The sequence below is a fragment of the Theobroma cacao genome, chromosome 4 (assembly GCF_053813885.1).
Source record: "Theobroma cacao isolate CCN51 chromosome 4, ASM5381388v1, whole genome shotgun sequence".
In the NCBI taxonomy this organism is placed as follows: domain Eukaryota; kingdom Viridiplantae; phylum Streptophyta; class Magnoliopsida; order Malvales; family Malvaceae; genus Theobroma; species Theobroma cacao.
In genome coordinates this window covers 36,562,276-36,577,304 of record NC_142642.1, presented here as the reverse complement: position 1 = coordinate 36,577,304, position 15,029 = coordinate 36,562,276, and the positions used below count along the sequence as shown (strand labels likewise).

Here is a 15,029-nt window from a genome sequence, read left to right as displayed (position 1 = left end):
GGTAATGCACATGGTACACACATATGGCATGCACTACATAACAAAGCACTTGAGCTACAGCCATTCTTCGCCGTCTATCCCAATTCTCCATCCATTGTTCTTCATTATTCACTTCCCAATTTTCTCCTTTATCCATCTACCAAAACAAGAAACTAAAAGGAAATAAAGATAATCAATTTACAAAACTTAACAATACGTTAAAACTTTACAGGACTAAATAAAAACATGAATTTTTATGGGATTCAAACACATAATGAACACAAACAACTTAGCAATGCCAGCTGATAATTGAAGCTCAAAGATCAAATTTTCATCAGAAAAAGAAAGGGTTCCATTAATCAATGAAATAAAATCAAAGAAAGAGATTCAAATCGAGTTACTTAACAAAGGAAAACAGAATAAACAGTGATCAACTCGCACCAAAATCTCAACTTTTTCTTCAATAACTATAAATAATACCTGGGTTTTATGAATGCTGAGTTGGGGATTCTTGTTTTTGAGAAGTAGAAGAAGATTGAGAAGGTTGTTGGAGGGCTTCAAGTTCTTGAGCTTTTTGAAGAAAAGGCTTAAACACGAGTTGTAGGGTCAAGTACCCGAATGCCAGGGATCCGATCACCACTATGGCTGATCTCACTGCATTGGCCCTTGCTCTATCCTTCATTCTTTTCCTTTTTCCCTCTCTTTTTTATTTTTTATTTTTGCTCTGCCCTATCTAGAGATTTGCTAAACTTTTCTAGGTTCCGGACATGGTCTCAACGACGTCGTTCCCTCTCGGTTTGGGTTGGACATTCTAATCGGTGGCACCCTGTTTTGACAAACCCAATCCAACGGCGGATAAGTAAAGATGGCGTGTTATAAATCCAAAATTCTTAAAATATAAAGGGAAAAAAATTTAAAGCTGGCCATAGATGATTATCTTCATCTCTACTACACAGATACTGTTAATTTCTGGTAAAAGTTTTAATTTTTATTTTTCTGCCAGTGGTCATAATTGTTTTCGGTGTTTAAAATAGATTCTTGTTCAAATCAAGATCAGTATTTGTTAATTGGAATCATTGTTTACTTATTTCTTTTTAATAGTCGATTATCCTTTTTGTTGTGGTTCCTTTTTAATAGATTGCTTGATTGCTGATGATTGTTAAGCATGGAATGAATTCTGGGTTTTCATCATTAGCTTCATCAGCTGTTTTAAGGAGGCAGCAGTTTTTGATAAGGTCTCTTAGAGGGTACAGTGATCACACACATCAGAAAAGAATGGAAGGAATGAAATGCTTTAGCGGAGGAGCTTCTTTAGAGGCTGATTCTGAGAATGTTTTGAGGGCAATTATTCCATCCCTTGACCCAACCAGGCATAAAGGCCAAGCTGGTAAGAGCGCACAGGACAAAGTTACTACTGTCATTTTTGGTTGTTGATGGTTCTTGGTTTTGTTGTTAAGGGCGGTGGTTGAAGTTATTAGAGGTTTTAAGAAGGTTAGAATGGTGTTTCTGTAATGCTTGTTGTTTTATTTACCCAAATGAATTTGATATGGGAATCCCATTTTTGTTCGATCAGGGAAGATAGCTGTTATTGGAGGTTGTCGTGAATACACCGGTGCACCTTACTTTGCTGCTATTTCAGCTTTGAAAATTGTTAGTGTTTTGCTCTTTTTTTTGCTAGCCTTATGTTCTATCTGGTTCCATTCTAAGATTGTAGCCTCTATTGTAGATTTCCTCATAGAAAATGCTTAGTTTGTTTTCATCTACTAACATCCCCGTAGTTTGATTGAATGTGAATATTTTTCTTCCTCTTGCAGGGTGCAGATTTGTCGCATGTTTTCTGTACAGAAGGTGCTGCTACAGTAATAAAAAGTTATAGTCCTGAATTAATAGTGCACCCCATTTTAGAAGAGTCTTATAGTATTAGGTATCTCTCTCTGACTTCAAGTTAATCTTTGAATATTGATTGGCTTAATTTCTGATTGGTATGCTATGTTGGTGGGAAAGCAATGTGGACGATGAGGGTAGAAGATATGTCTCACAGAAGATTCTTGCTGAGTTTGATAAATGGATGGAAAGATTTGATTGTCTGGTTATTGGTCCAGGCCTTGGAAGGGACCCATTTCTTCTGGTTTGCTTTTCTCATTAACTTATCAAAATTCATGTTCATTGTTAATATGACTTAAGATACATGCATAAGCATTCTGATTTCTGAATACCTAAATCATTTTCAATCTAATCTTAATTGTGGATGAGGAATTGCAGCTTTTCAATCTATTCTTAATTCTCCCCAAGGAATGTCCATGTATTATTGCAGTTTTCTTTCCAGATTCTTGTTGTGACAACTTTGCTATGTGCTTTCATGGATATGCAATATGGCAGTAGTACCTTATTGTACAAATGGTGTTGAACATGCATGCTTGTGAGGAGTTATATATATGTGCATTGCTCATAAACATGTCTGTTTTCTTTTGCTTGGTGTAGCATGAACAAAATTGTATGATGAATGTGCTTCAACCATCCTTTGAAGGGTCACAGTACCGTTTGGCTTTGGTTGTAGAGAAATTATGCAATGCTATGCTTTGTTCATTGACCCAGCATTGTCATGCATATTCTTAAAGCCAAGCAAAGCCTTTGTGGAATGTCAAATATTTGTTTTAAGCTTAAGGAAGAATGGCTTCTTCGCTTCTTCCCTCTTTAATGTGAAATGAAATATCAAGTCTTGATTGTATCTTCCAACCTTTTTTCTTAGAAAATGATTCAGAGATAGGTAAGTCCAAGTGATGTGTTCTTTGAGGTACAAGTTTTGCAAACTTCAAGTTGAAATTTTAATTCCTGCTTGAGTTCTGAAATGGTAGACAGGCTTAGTGTTTTCCAGTGCAAATATTCTTGGTTTCTGCATGGATCCATAAATAGCTCTTTCGTAAATGACTTTCATTTTGCACCATCTTTTCTACTCTGGCAAACTTATACTTCCAGTCACAGAATATCTGCAACTATTCTAACCCCTTGCACGTCATGTTCAGGAATGTGTCAGCAAAATCATGAAGCATGCAAGACAATCAAATGTTCCAATAGTTGTAGATGGGGTACGTACTATGCACATGGTCTGGTGAAGCTACATGCTTGACATAACGGTTTCTGTCCCTTTTTTTTTTTTTTTTGTTAATGTTTATAGCATTTGCCGTTGATTTTCTGTTTATTACCTGGTATTTCATAGGATGGACTCTTCCTTGTAACAAACAGTGTTGACCTTGTTAGTGGCTATCCCTTAGCTGTCTTAACTCCAAATGTGAATGAATACAAGCGCCTGGTTCAGAAAGTTCTAGGTTGTGACGTAAATGATCAAGATACTCATGGGGAGCTGCTCTCTCTTTGCAAAGGGTATATTTCTTTTGCAAGTTCCCTTTTTTCCTCAGTGTATAGATTCAAAGCACACAAGCAAGACGTATTATCATTATTGAGATATTTATTATCTTGAACAAATAGGATCTGACATGTTGTTCTGAAAGCCTCAGAGATACTAAGTTTTATTTTCATCTGTAAATATATGGACATTATTGAGATTCAAACTGGTGTGTATATGGGTTTACTTGACGGTGGTCAGACTATTGAGATTCAATCTACATATAGGTTACATTCAACACATTGGTCACAAAAGAAAACCAATTTATCCATTTAGATCTATTGGTATGGAGGACAGATCAAATTGCCATCTGTCATTCTGTTTTTATAGTCTAAAGCATTTGTGTATCATGGAAATTGATATCTGATGTGATGAACGATAACTCTATCTCTAAATGGGTTATTGGTTTTTTCTACTTTTAGCATTTAAAAATTAGTAAAAATATTTTGTTAAGTTTAAGGTGTAATGCGGGTCTGAGGCTCATAGCTATCGTGCACATGCCAAGGAGTGGGTGAATGTGACTATGCATCAGTCATTAAGGTGCTCTTTATTGAGTGGCATAGACCATAGCAGCTGATAAGTGTCCATTTTTAGCACTAGGACCACATTCTTTGGGTTTTCATTTGTTAGTGTAATATTTGCTTTATTCCATGCCTTGTATATGATTTTGTAAATAATTGGTCATTAGATGGTCTATTTTTTTCCCCTTTTTGCAAATGGAAGGAATTTTCTAATTTGAAGTGCCCTTATGTCAGGATTGGTGGTGTAACTATCTTAAGGAAAGGAAAGTGTGACCTCATTAGTGATGGTGAAATAGGTATGGAACCTCACTTGCAAAATTATTATGCTAAATATATTAATTCATATGATTCTACTGCATTTATGCAGTGTTGTTACTCATATCTAGCAGCCCAAAGCCCTCTGACATTTCTTTTTCCATTTCCAAACTCTGTGTTGGTCACTATCTTCCTATGCATGTCAAAATATCAGCAAAGAGTCTTATGAATTGATTTAGTTTAATCCACCTGCATTTTTTTTCTTTCTATCTTCTTTTTTCTTTTTTCTTTTTTTTTGCCAAAAGAAGTGCATTTTCTGATTGTTGACTTTCTGTGATTTATGAAGCACCATTGTTTTTTTTTTTGTTTTTTTGTTGGGAAATTGTGCAAGTGTTTTAATGCTCTGTGTTATGCAGTCCAATCAGTGGGAATTTATGGATCCCCACGGCGCTGTGGTGGCCAAGGTGATATACTTTCTGGAAGGTAATTGAATCCTTAAAATTTCATCTTACATTTATATAATTCCTTTGATTTTTATAATATCTATTTCCAATATATGGGGAAAATAATTCATGAATATCCCTTTTGCTTTTCTTGTGCATTGTACATTCCATTGGACCTATTTTCTTACCCTTTCTATTGGAGCAATGCATCTTTCCCACCTTTCAGCTTTCAATAGCTTAGAATAATTTTCTTCTTTCATGGGGCTTTTCTGCCAGTGTTGCGGTATTTTTGTCTTGGGCTCGTCAACATATGTTAGCCACTGAAGGGAAACCAATCATCAGGTAGTACTGGAGAGAATTGTCTCATATTCCTGTAACTTGCTAATCGCTATGGTTCCTCAATCTTCTCTCTTACATGCTCATTGGTTGTTTTATTAAAAATGGGATCATACAGTCCAAAAAATCCAACTGTGTTGGGCTGCATTGCGGCCTCTGCTTTATTGAGGAAGGCTGCATCTCTTGCTTTTGAGCATAAGAAAAGGTCAACTCTCACCACTGATATCATTGAATGCTTGGGACAAAGGTACCTCTCCTATGATTAGAATGAATTGAAAGTGAGAAATAAAATTTCGATCTAACCATATACTTCTATTGTTGCAGTTTGGAGGCTATTTGTCCAGCAGCTTGATAACGTCACACTTATGTCCTGCACCCACTCGGTAGACTGCTTCCTCAACAAAAACACTTTGTGCCAAAACTCTTCTTCAATGTAATGTACAATGATCTTGGTGTTTCCATGCAATGTTAATAAAAGCATACTGTAAAATTGTGGCTTCAACGGATTGAATAGGCTTTTCCAATCCTTGTTTAGGAAGCATGGGGTATTGTCTTCTTGCATCTTTAATTTACCATCTGTTGGATTGGGTGGTTATCATGGATGGCTTCTTTCAGGTACTTAGGATTTCCTCTTGCACACTGATTGAGGGTTGCCTTGGGGGTCCCAAACACTTTCATTAACACCATAAACATGAGAAAATGCGGTCTGCATAGTTGGTTGAGAATGCATTCATACTGGACAGATGTGTACAGGCAGGTCAGAAACATCAGCAGCACAAATAAAGCTGACTACTTTGTCAAGGAATTAATTGCTTTGAATAAGTACAGTATGTTAAAGAAAATTCCCTCGAGAACCATTAGCTTCAACTTACATTATTAAAAAGAAGAAAGATGATCATTTTTCTTTCACTTTAATGTTAAAGATTTGGCATTTGTGATAAACGAATTTAAGAAACATGTTATAGCTTGGAGAATAACATGAGACAGCCATAGACCTCGGTATTTACATACAAAAGGCCATGCAATTCCAATTCTTTACAGCACTTTGAGTTTCACATCCTCAATGTAAATGAGAATAATTATAAGTTGAAAGAAAAAAGAACTATGGGCCCTATAACAAGCATCTTTTAACTGTTACACTATATATAGAGGAGTAATTAACTTGTAATGCAAACACTAATACTATGTAGACTTCAATCGCAGACTCTGTCAATTCACTTGCATTCTCCTTTATGCCTTTCAAGTAGCCATTAGCATCCCATTTAAGAATGTGAAGGTGGCTGCTGTTGTGGTGGCCACATCTGCTGACCAGCATAAGGGCGAGACTGTTGGCCATAAAGGGCATGATCCATCACAGGCTTACCCACAGTCATACCTGGAGCACCCACCTGTGGAGCAAGCTGAGGTGGCATGTAATAGTAAGGAAGACCATCAGCTGGACCTCCAACCCTCGGAACTGATGCAAGTACCTCATCTTTTAAATCCTCTCTAGGGACGATATCAACCAGAAAATCAAATATATCAGTCCTTGTAATTGCTGCTGCAATGTCATTCTTCTGGAGTGTCCTCCTCTTATTTTCCTCAGTGTGATTCCACGACCTCAATGTCAACTCTAGAATGAACATCTCACAGGCCCTAGCAAATACTACTGGAGCTTCAGCTGATATCATCCTCACATCCTCATCTGCCTTCATAATCTTCTTAATCCTGGCCAATGGTAGGCTATGATTCTTAAAATCTGTAGTCTGCTCAATTTCTTGATATTGATTTGCCCAAAAGCTCTGGAGTTGTTGTTGCAATTGCTGTTGCTGTTGTTGGTGGATGTGCTGATAAGCAAGTTGGTGTTGTGCCAGCTGAGCTGATGAGGCAGAGAGACCTGCTGGCTGGGTAGGGGATTGGATTGAGCCAACTGATCCGGGAGCAGAGGTTGCCATCATTTGATTTGGTTGATAAGTGGTTACACCATATGGAACTGCTGCTGCAGTACCAACTACACCCGTTGCAGAGGTCTGCCCATGGCCTTGCTGATCCATACCGGTCTAGATTGACTGGGAAGATATTCTTTATGCTACCACTTCTAATGCCTAGCAATACATAAATAATTAAGCATTTTACAAAAGAAAACAAATAGATTGATTTCCAGAACCCGGAAAGACAGCACAAACTGCCAGAAAACTGCTTCAACAAGTACATTAACAAAAACTACTATTCTAAATGAAAAACACTAGAAATAGAAAAATAGATTTCCAGAACCCAGAAAACTCAGAATATGAATACTTTTGATCTTGATGGCAACTGAACTTATATCTCAAATTCTCAATCAAACCACCAAAACAACTTCATAATTTCAATCAATTCATACTAAACAGTTACAATAAAAAAAAAAATTAAGGACAATCAAGACATGTGGCATGTCCTGTATTTTTAACCAAAGAAAATTCAGTTTTAAAAATCCTAGCCAGTAAATTTGTTTGTAAGAGTACTTTCTTCATTGCCAGTTGCCAAGTTACTAGTAATACTAGGTCAAAATGTTTCTATAACCGTATAGAATTTGTTGGTCATAGCTAGGACAATGGCTTAACTTCGGACAAGTTGGTTAAACACAGTTGATAAAGAAAGAGCACCATTGATAGTAGAGTTACATCGCTGTTGTTTGCTTGAAAATTCCGCTAAAGCGACAGCCATCACCACAACGCATAACCCAAAGCAGGGGAAGAAAATCCCAATATTCTAAAATAACGCGAAATCCATTTGAATCATTCAACACTCGCAACAACTCCAAAACTAAAACACAGATTACTTACCAGTTCACATAAACAAGCAAAGCTACTGCACTCCCAAAGGTTGCAACTTTACATACATACATACATACATACATACATACATAGCAGTTCGACTGTTTCTTTAGACACAAAATGGAAGAAAAAAAAAAAAAAACTTTACCAATTATTAAAAAAAAAAAACATAAACTAAAAGAGTAAATTAAAGATGATCAAAGCAACTCTACCTTTTGCTGCTGCTCGTCGTTTGGGTTTCGATCAAGCGATCTTATTCAAAAACTGTAACCCTACAAAAAAAAATTAAAAGAAAGAGGAAAAAAATTGATCGATTCGGTTAAAGGGCGAGAGCGCTATGTGTATACATATAAAGAGAAAGCAAAAGGAGAGAACGGAAAAATGCTTCTCTTTTTTTTTTTTTTTTTTTGAAATAAGTGTTTGGATTAGTGTGGAAGAGAAAAAAAGTAGGGGTTAAGGAAGGGCTTAATTAAGATTAATTAAGTGTAATTAAACAGAGAGAAAGAGAGAGAGAGAGGAAGTGGATGATGAGTTGTTTAAATAGCTGACCAAACTTTCTTTTCTCCCCACTTCCCAAAGGGTACTTTCTCTTTCAGTTTCAGTTTGACTTTTTTTCCTTACTCTTTTGCCCTTGCTTTTCATTCCTATTTTCCATTCTAGGCTTCATCATTTTTTTTTCTTTTAATTTTTGTAACTGTGTCAGACTTTTTTAATTTTTTGAAAAGCCTATATCATACTTTTTTGTTATTAAAGTATTTATTAAATTTGGATGATTTTTATTTTTTAGTTCATGAGAAATCACCTTTTTTGTAGAAGATATTTAATGTGAAAAAATAATTTCTTCTTCTTCTTTTTTGTAAAAAGAAAAACGTTTTCCATCATCATTTACATGAAAATTTTGGGTTTTCTTAAGTACTCTTCATAGAATAAAAGAGATGGAAAAGTGTTTGACGTAATTCAATCAATAAATTATATGCTTATATTTATAATCTTATTTTTTTTGCCAATAATGCAATCATGTAATGGTAGTTTATTCAAGAATATGTCATTTTCTCAAAAAGTCAAAGCTTCACTAGCCTAAAGTGAGCATTATAAAAATTTAATCCTAACCCACATTCTAGAAGCACTAGGGAGTTAAACCAAAATATAATACCTAGTAATTAATTGGGTATATAAAGTACTTTAGCCTATGTCACGCTATAAATATCTCAATCTAAACAATTCAACCAAAGATTTGATGACTTACAAGTCACTAATTAATATAAGTATTAATGTTAACCTAAACTTAACTTTGGTTAACATTCATGTTGACTTTGCGTTTAAATAAAGTTGGAGCTATATCTACTCTTACAAAGAATTACCTACCCCGAATCATATGGTAAATTAAATTTTCTTTACGAGATTTAATTTCTTTTAAAAAGTAAAGGTGGCTAAAGATAACCTTCACCACTAGGTGCCTTCCCCCGATATATATTGCCAAAAGCCAATGATAGAGTTAGTTTACGGTAATTTCTCCAGTGAAATTGAATCCCACTCTCTGGTATTCTCACTTTGTCACAACCCAAAGGTTGTAGTATGGATAGGCCCCTCAATGATAGATTGCAAAGCTGGAATTTTGATGATTTTGTGCAAGGGGGAAGCCTCCCTCTTCTAACGGCTTCTTCCATTCAGGCTCAGTCAGCAGGCTGCAAGCAGTACCAAATCCAACACTAAGGCTATGTCATCGAATTGGCAGTTTCCATATCAACACTGGTATTGCTTTTTTCTTTTTTTTTTTTTCTGCAAATCATCAAGATCTTGACACAAACTTTGTCTCTCCAATCACGTGGTATCCGCTGAGAATGGAGAAAAAGAGATGTCAAAAGATTACAAGTCTTTTCGAGTGAAAACTACCCTTAGTATTCAATTGGTGAGACAAGTTTCAGACTTTTGGATTCAGTACATATATATATATATACTAACAATGGGCACTTTTTCCTTTTACCAATACGACATATGGATTTAGAACTTGGGTAGAAGTGAGGTGAGATTATATTTACCTTCATAAAGACTACATGGATCAGCATTCGGAATTGACTCAAGCATATGTATTACCTGTGCGAGTCCCCATGGTAAGTGGAAGATCATAGTTGATAGCTTTGATGTGCGGCTAGGATTTAACAATTTGAGCTGCCATTCCACCAGGCCCCCTTCCGATCCTATGTTGTTGAACCCATCTAAATTTGTACCCTTAGATAACTGCCTTTGAAGTTTGAAGTGATACTGTTGTTACATGCCAAACCAGAGACTCTAGGATTGTCATGTTTATAAGGTCACTGAAATTTTCTTAAATGATGTTAGGTTTGGTTGGATTTTAAGTAAGTTCCAATAGGTCACATGAATTTCTTGCTATGTGTAGATATTAGTTCTATAATCACTCAGAATTTATCAAACTCGTACCAAGCGAGTTAAGACAACTTTTGCCAACTCTGCATAACTGGAAGCAAGTTCCAGGTTATTGGAAAGAGAAAGTGTATTCCCAGATGGGTAGTGAATTGCATCCAAATTCCTAAATTTGTTAGATGATTTTCTTACACTGGGTTTGATATCTGACGCTGAGCTGAAAGAAGGTTATAAGATTTGGTTCTTCAGCTTCCTTCAGCACCTTACCTACCGTCTACCGAGATATATCTCTTTTCAACAAAATCCCATCCCAGAAGTGGTTTTTCCATTTCCTGGAGGGATCAACAATGGGAGCTAAACAAGCATCTGATGCAATTCGTCATCATAATTTATGCCAAGCCAAGAATATCATTATGTCAATGATCTAGATTAAATAATAAAATTAATCCAAAGATGGCGTGCGAGGGGTAAAGGGCGAAGGGGGCACAGGGAGAAGAGGTAAGTTTTTGAAGGAACAAATTGTATACATTCAACCCTATGGATTTGACAAGAAGCCTCCAAATTGAACGCTTGGGTTTTCATTTTTCAACTTTGGCTGGTGGTGCAGCTGGCCCCTACATCGTTGTTATCCAGTCGGATTATTATTCTGAGACAAAGAGTCCTGTTTGTGGGACCCTTCGGTACGCTGTTGATCTAGAAAGAAACAAAGCATGAAAGTTTAGAGATAAGCTGCTTATACCATTAAATGCAAACGAGTAAGGGAAGAAATGTGCAGGTGGCATTACTGGGATGCTGGAGCTGCATTGCCATTGCAATGGTTGAGAACATAATCTTGCTCGAAAATGCTCGTCCTGGACAATATGGTACAATCCCATGTTTTTGATAATGCTCAACGGATATGGATAGGCCATTTGGTTTCGAGGGATGCTTCGAAAGGATTGGCATTTGTTTGTTCAATAATCGATTGATGTGACCATATCTAACAGTTACTATTTTTCAAATGAAAATTCTACTATCATGGAACTAGCAAGTGACATTGAATCATGACGTTATTGATAAAAAAAAAACTCTGGGTTATGATTAACTGGAAACTGGTTTGATTCATACAGGCAGAGGATGCCTCACTTCAGCCGCAGCTGGGGTTACTGTCATGTTATGAATTACTAATAGAGAAACTGGACTTACTATGTCGTATGGGCAAGAAGCCAGGGGAAGGTTCTTTCAGAAGGAAATGTGTTTGTTGCAGGAATAAGGCACCAGGATAAATGAATCTTCAGGACATACAACTAGGATCATTGAATCATCAAGGGTCGAATTCTAGAGCGGGCTACTTTTCCTCAGTTCCTACTCCCCAGAATAAATGAGTTCCCTTTGTATAATCTTCTTGTTTTACCCACCGTTCCTGTCAAATTTGATTACCCTTGTTATGACATCTTGTTTCCAATATAAACGGTAAAAATGTCAATCAACTCAATGAAAAGAAATGTTTGTTCATCTTGTCAATTATGTCGGTGCTTCTCTGCTCAGTCTGCTGTTAAATGTTATGGGATATTTTGGTTGCTATATATAGAAATTACCTTGATCATCATAACAAATTTGGGACCCTCAAACAAACTTTTATTGGACTAGAACTTGAGGCTATACAATGGATGAAAGCTAGAGCAAACGCTAGTTTTAACAAGAAGATAACGCTACCTACAAAGAAGTTACAGCCATCTCTCATAAGCATACAGTTCTTTCCATTCTATTAGCAGTCATACTCAGGTATTCAAATGGAAACTAATGCATAAGCATTGCATTTGCAACCACATAAAAACTGCTTCTTTTTTTTTTGTTTTCCCACGGATAGATTTAGGTGCTGGGCAGAAGGAGAAAGATCTACTCTGTGCCTGCGAGAACTGCTGGTCCTTCCACCTGAAATTCCAAACCACCAAACAAAAGTAAGTAATGATAGACTAGGAATTATGTGGTTCAAAGTGAAATCTTTACAGGTAGTTGACATGGACAATTGATGGCGCCTAGCAACCACAAACAAAACAAAACAATAGTCATGTCATAATGGACAAACAGAAACAGGATTTATATGTTACAGGCCTCTTTACTTAATAGGTTATACTTCTTCTTCGGCTGTCAACACAGTAAGAAGCTTTACACCAGCTTCCTTGTGAATGAATTTCCCTTGGTACCACATATCATGCTTTAAAGGTCTGCTATTGAAAAGATTAATCTTTGCGCCTATCATCACATACAACGTATGAACTCCCAAGTAACCTAAATTTGGGAAGAAAAGGCAGTCACAAATGAAGTTGCAGATATATGTATTTATTAGACAATCACGTTACCTTAAATGTAGCACCCCATATCTCCTCTTCTTTAGCGGGAACAGCAGTGATCTTGTTCTTAGGATTCTCGTAGCTCCTTAGTTCTCCAATAGCTGTGGAGAAGAAACAACCTGTAGAAATGAACAAAAAAATTGTCAAGCGAGCTAGTGATCAAGGGAAAGTGAAGTTAACAGTCCACTAGAAAAAAAGAAAAACACTTTTGCACACTGTTTTAGTAAACCCACCTTGAGGGAAAGAAGCAAGAGATTTGCCACAGGCACCTTTAAGCAATTCAGCATTATTAGCAAAGGCCACATATCCGTCAGCCGTGATTCCCCAGTAAAGAGGAACCTTACCAAATTGATCCTGTCAAAATCGTACCACCACCCAACTTGCTGTCAGGGACCAACCGAGCAAGCAATTAAACTCACCAAGACATTTAAGATAAAGTAGGTGAGAGATGATTAACTTACAGAAGCCACAAACAAGGTGGAGGTGGACTTGTCAAAGACAACGAAAGCGAAGCTCCCGCTTAGATGGCCAACCACATGGTTGGGAGGGTAAGGTGCTCTGTCACGAAGAGCCTTGTAAGCTTCAATAACCAATATCACCTCATTGGCTGACTTAGCAAGTCCATATTGCTGCTTTAAACTCCCCAAGTTGTCAAGTGCACCCTCAAACAAACAGAAGATTTCATCTTTCACAGCAAATGATCTGCCATTTACAAGCACCGAAGAAAAAAAGATTAACAGCCATACAACTTAAGGTGGGTAGCAACATATCATGTACATGAAATTTTAGTGATGAACAAGTTTCCATCAATACACTCAATGATACTTCAACTGATCTTTTAATGAAAAGGTATGGTATTTAGACTTGAATCAACCAGTACTATTTTCTCATAAACAACCTCGGATGCTCTATCAATTAATCTAATTACAAGAAATCAATAATGCTTCAATGCTTTAGCAAAGCACATGAATGACTAGAAAAGTAGAATTCCATTTCCATCACAAAAGAGGTCAAACCCAAATTTCCCAGTAAAACAATTACTCCAAAAAAGCTATTGGTGAAGGGGCAATTTTTCATTACGGGGGACAAAATTGATTTCCAAAACAAATCCTGACAACCAATCAGAGATCATGATTTTTTCCACAGGCCTCAACCCATCCAGCCTTTAGACTAGGGGGACCAACATTGGAACTCATATAAAAGCAAACCTTATCCTTTATCCGATTCAAAATTGACTCTCCTAGATATAGGCTTTGACAGAAACACACCTAGGGGAGGTTACTTTATCAAAAGTTAATTAAAAAAAAAGTAAAAAGATTAATTATAACGTATCAATTAAATTATCGACCGTCACGTGTCAAGATTAACTTTACTTATCAATTGATGAGTTTTTTAGATGTTTGACACGTGTTCAATTAAATTTCAGCAGGACCGTTCGATTGTTGACAGTGTCTGTTACCAGACAAATCTCGTCAGAAGAATCTTTGAGCCTTTCTGTTTGGTATGGTTCAAGATAACACGCATGCAGGAATCACCTGACCCCACTGAAAAATTCGCTACGACTACATCGGACAGTCACGGAATCATCTGGTTTCGTCTGAACATCTACGTGATTGTGAAATCCTGGCCATCGCCCATAGGGATATTGAATCCCTCCTCCCTTCCCATTTTTATTATTTCCCAAACGCTAGAATCTATTATTCTCACGGCCAGACCTTTATTTGTATAAAAAACTTTTAAATATTTAATCCCACGTGAGCTTCGGGCACATCGTGGCTTGATTGGCTGTTGATTCTCCTTTCATAACAAAAAAAAAAGTGACGTAATCGTTAGGTTATCTTTTTTGCCACTCTTCGCTCTTCTAAACAATCATCATTTCATCAGCCGTAAATCATTAATCCGATTAAATTACTTGCAGTCCTTCTCTCAGTTCCTTCGAAAACATCGGGCATCGGGGGGAAAAAGCAAGAGACTAGGTGAAAAAAACCAAAAGAAAAAAAAACCAATTTTAGTTTTAATTGAAAACTATTTAGTTTTTTTCTCTTTAATTAACTTATTTGTACGGAAAAAATGAAACACGACGTCTTGCAACCCTCCGATCAACAAATTAGTCCACCTATCAACGGTTGAGATCCAGCAGCGAAACCATATAGCCAAAGAAAAACAACATGGCATAGCGTTTTTAATTTTAATTTTAATATTTTTACCTGGGCTGTAGAGCGGACTCGTTGTGGTGAGAATAGGCGAATTGGGCATGGTCGCCGATCTGCATGGACACGGCGGAGGAGTTTGTCTCAAGGAACCGTTTCACCAGAGCATCCGCGGTTATCTTAGGCGACGGAGTTCGGCAACCAGCGGCCACTAGCTCGTCCGGTGGAGACATTATCGAACTGCTAAACACTCCCAACATTTTCTCTCCCGACTAAACCCTCCAACTTCAAAAGAAAGATTTTTTTTTTTTATATTATTTTCTTTCTTTTTCTTTGCTCTGAACTAAAAGAAGCTACTTTTGAGGGGCTCGAATATAGGAATGGAACAATGGAAGGGGAGGCAATTCCATTTATAGGAAAGAAAGCACGACG

At 36.8% G+C, this 15,029-nt stretch overlaps 3 protein-coding genes across 4 annotated transcripts; 1 reads left to right on the top strand and 2 right to left on the bottom strand.

Moving 5' to 3' along the window:
- The first annotated feature begins 793 nt into the window (after positions 1–793).
- Positions 794–5,439, top strand: LOC18602914 (pfkB-like carbohydrate kinase family protein). 2 transcript variants are annotated; one of them, XM_007034577.3, is made up of 12 exons: positions 794–951; positions 1,117–1,366; positions 1,553–1,629; positions 1,794–1,903; positions 1,984–2,107; positions 3,003–3,065; positions 3,197–3,360; positions 4,138–4,199; positions 4,575–4,641; positions 4,878–4,943; positions 5,056–5,184; positions 5,262–5,439. In XM_007034577.3, the coding sequence occupies exons 2-12, from the start codon at positions 1,132–1,134 to the stop codon at positions 5,287–5,289; spliced, it is 1,125 nt and encodes a 374-aa protein (XP_007034639.3). In that variant the 5' UTR covers positions 794–951; positions 1,117–1,131; the 3' UTR covers positions 5,290–5,439. The 2 variants fall into 2 exon arrangements, with proteins under 2 accessions (XP_007034639.3, XP_017975183.2); XM_018119694.2 differs by having other exon boundaries at positions 851–951; positions 1,144–1,366.
- A 429-nt stretch (positions 5,440–5,868) lies between these two features.
- Positions 5,869–8,259, bottom strand: LOC18602913 (nuclear transcription factor Y subunit C-3-like). The gene is made up of 2 exons (XM_007034574.3): positions 7,945–8,259; positions 5,869–7,021 (listed from the first exon to the last, which is right to left on the bottom strand). Exon 2 carries the CDS (start codon positions 6,968–6,970, stop codon positions 6,200–6,202), a length of 771 nt encoding a protein of 256 aa, XP_007034636.3. The 5' UTR covers positions 6,971–7,021; positions 7,945–8,259; the 3' UTR covers positions 5,869–6,199.
- A 3,450-nt stretch (positions 8,260–11,709) lies between these two features.
- On the bottom strand, positions 11,710–14,988 carry AILP1 (aluminum induced protein with YGL and LRDR motifs). The gene is made up of 5 exons (XM_007034571.3): positions 14,655–14,988; positions 12,909–13,149; positions 12,681–12,801; positions 12,457–12,566; positions 11,710–12,028 (listed from the first exon to the last, which is right to left on the bottom strand). The coding sequence occupies exons 1-5, from the start codon at positions 14,855–14,857 to the stop codon at positions 11,993–11,995; spliced, it is 711 nt and encodes a 236-aa protein (XP_007034633.1). The 5' UTR covers positions 14,858–14,988; the 3' UTR covers positions 11,710–11,992.
- Between the last annotated feature and the right edge of the window lie 41 nt (positions 14,989–15,029).

Bases quoted from the DNA above. Each gene is read 5' to 3' on its own strand.
- LOC18602914 (XM_007034577.3), top strand. From the start codon at position 1,132: ATGATTGTTAAGCATGGAATGAATTCTGGGTTTTCATCATTAGCTTCA. The intron at 3,361-4,137 runs GTATATTTCTTT...CCCTTATGTCAG, and splicing joins CTGCTCTCTCTTTGCAAAGG to GATTGGTGGTGTAACTATCT. The intron at 4,642-4,877 runs GTAATTGAATCC...CTTTTCTGCCAG, and splicing joins GGTGATATACTTTCTGGAAG to TGTTGCGGTATTTTTGTCTT.
- AILP1 (XM_007034571.3), bottom strand. From the start codon at position 14,857: ATGTTGGGAGTGTTTAGCAGTTCGATAATGTCTCCACCGGACGAGCTA. The intron at 12,802-12,908 runs GTAAGTTAATCA...CGATTTTGACAG, and splicing joins CCACCTTGTTTGTGGCTTCT to GATCAATTTGGTAAGGTTCC. The intron at 12,029-12,456 runs GTAACGTGATTG...TTGGAATTTCAG, and splicing joins TATGGGGTGCTACATTTAAG to GTGGAAGGACCAGCAGTTCT.
- LOC18602913 (XM_007034574.3), bottom strand. From the start codon at position 6,970: ATGGATCAGCAAGGCCATGGGCAGACCTCTGCAACGGGTGTAGTTGGT.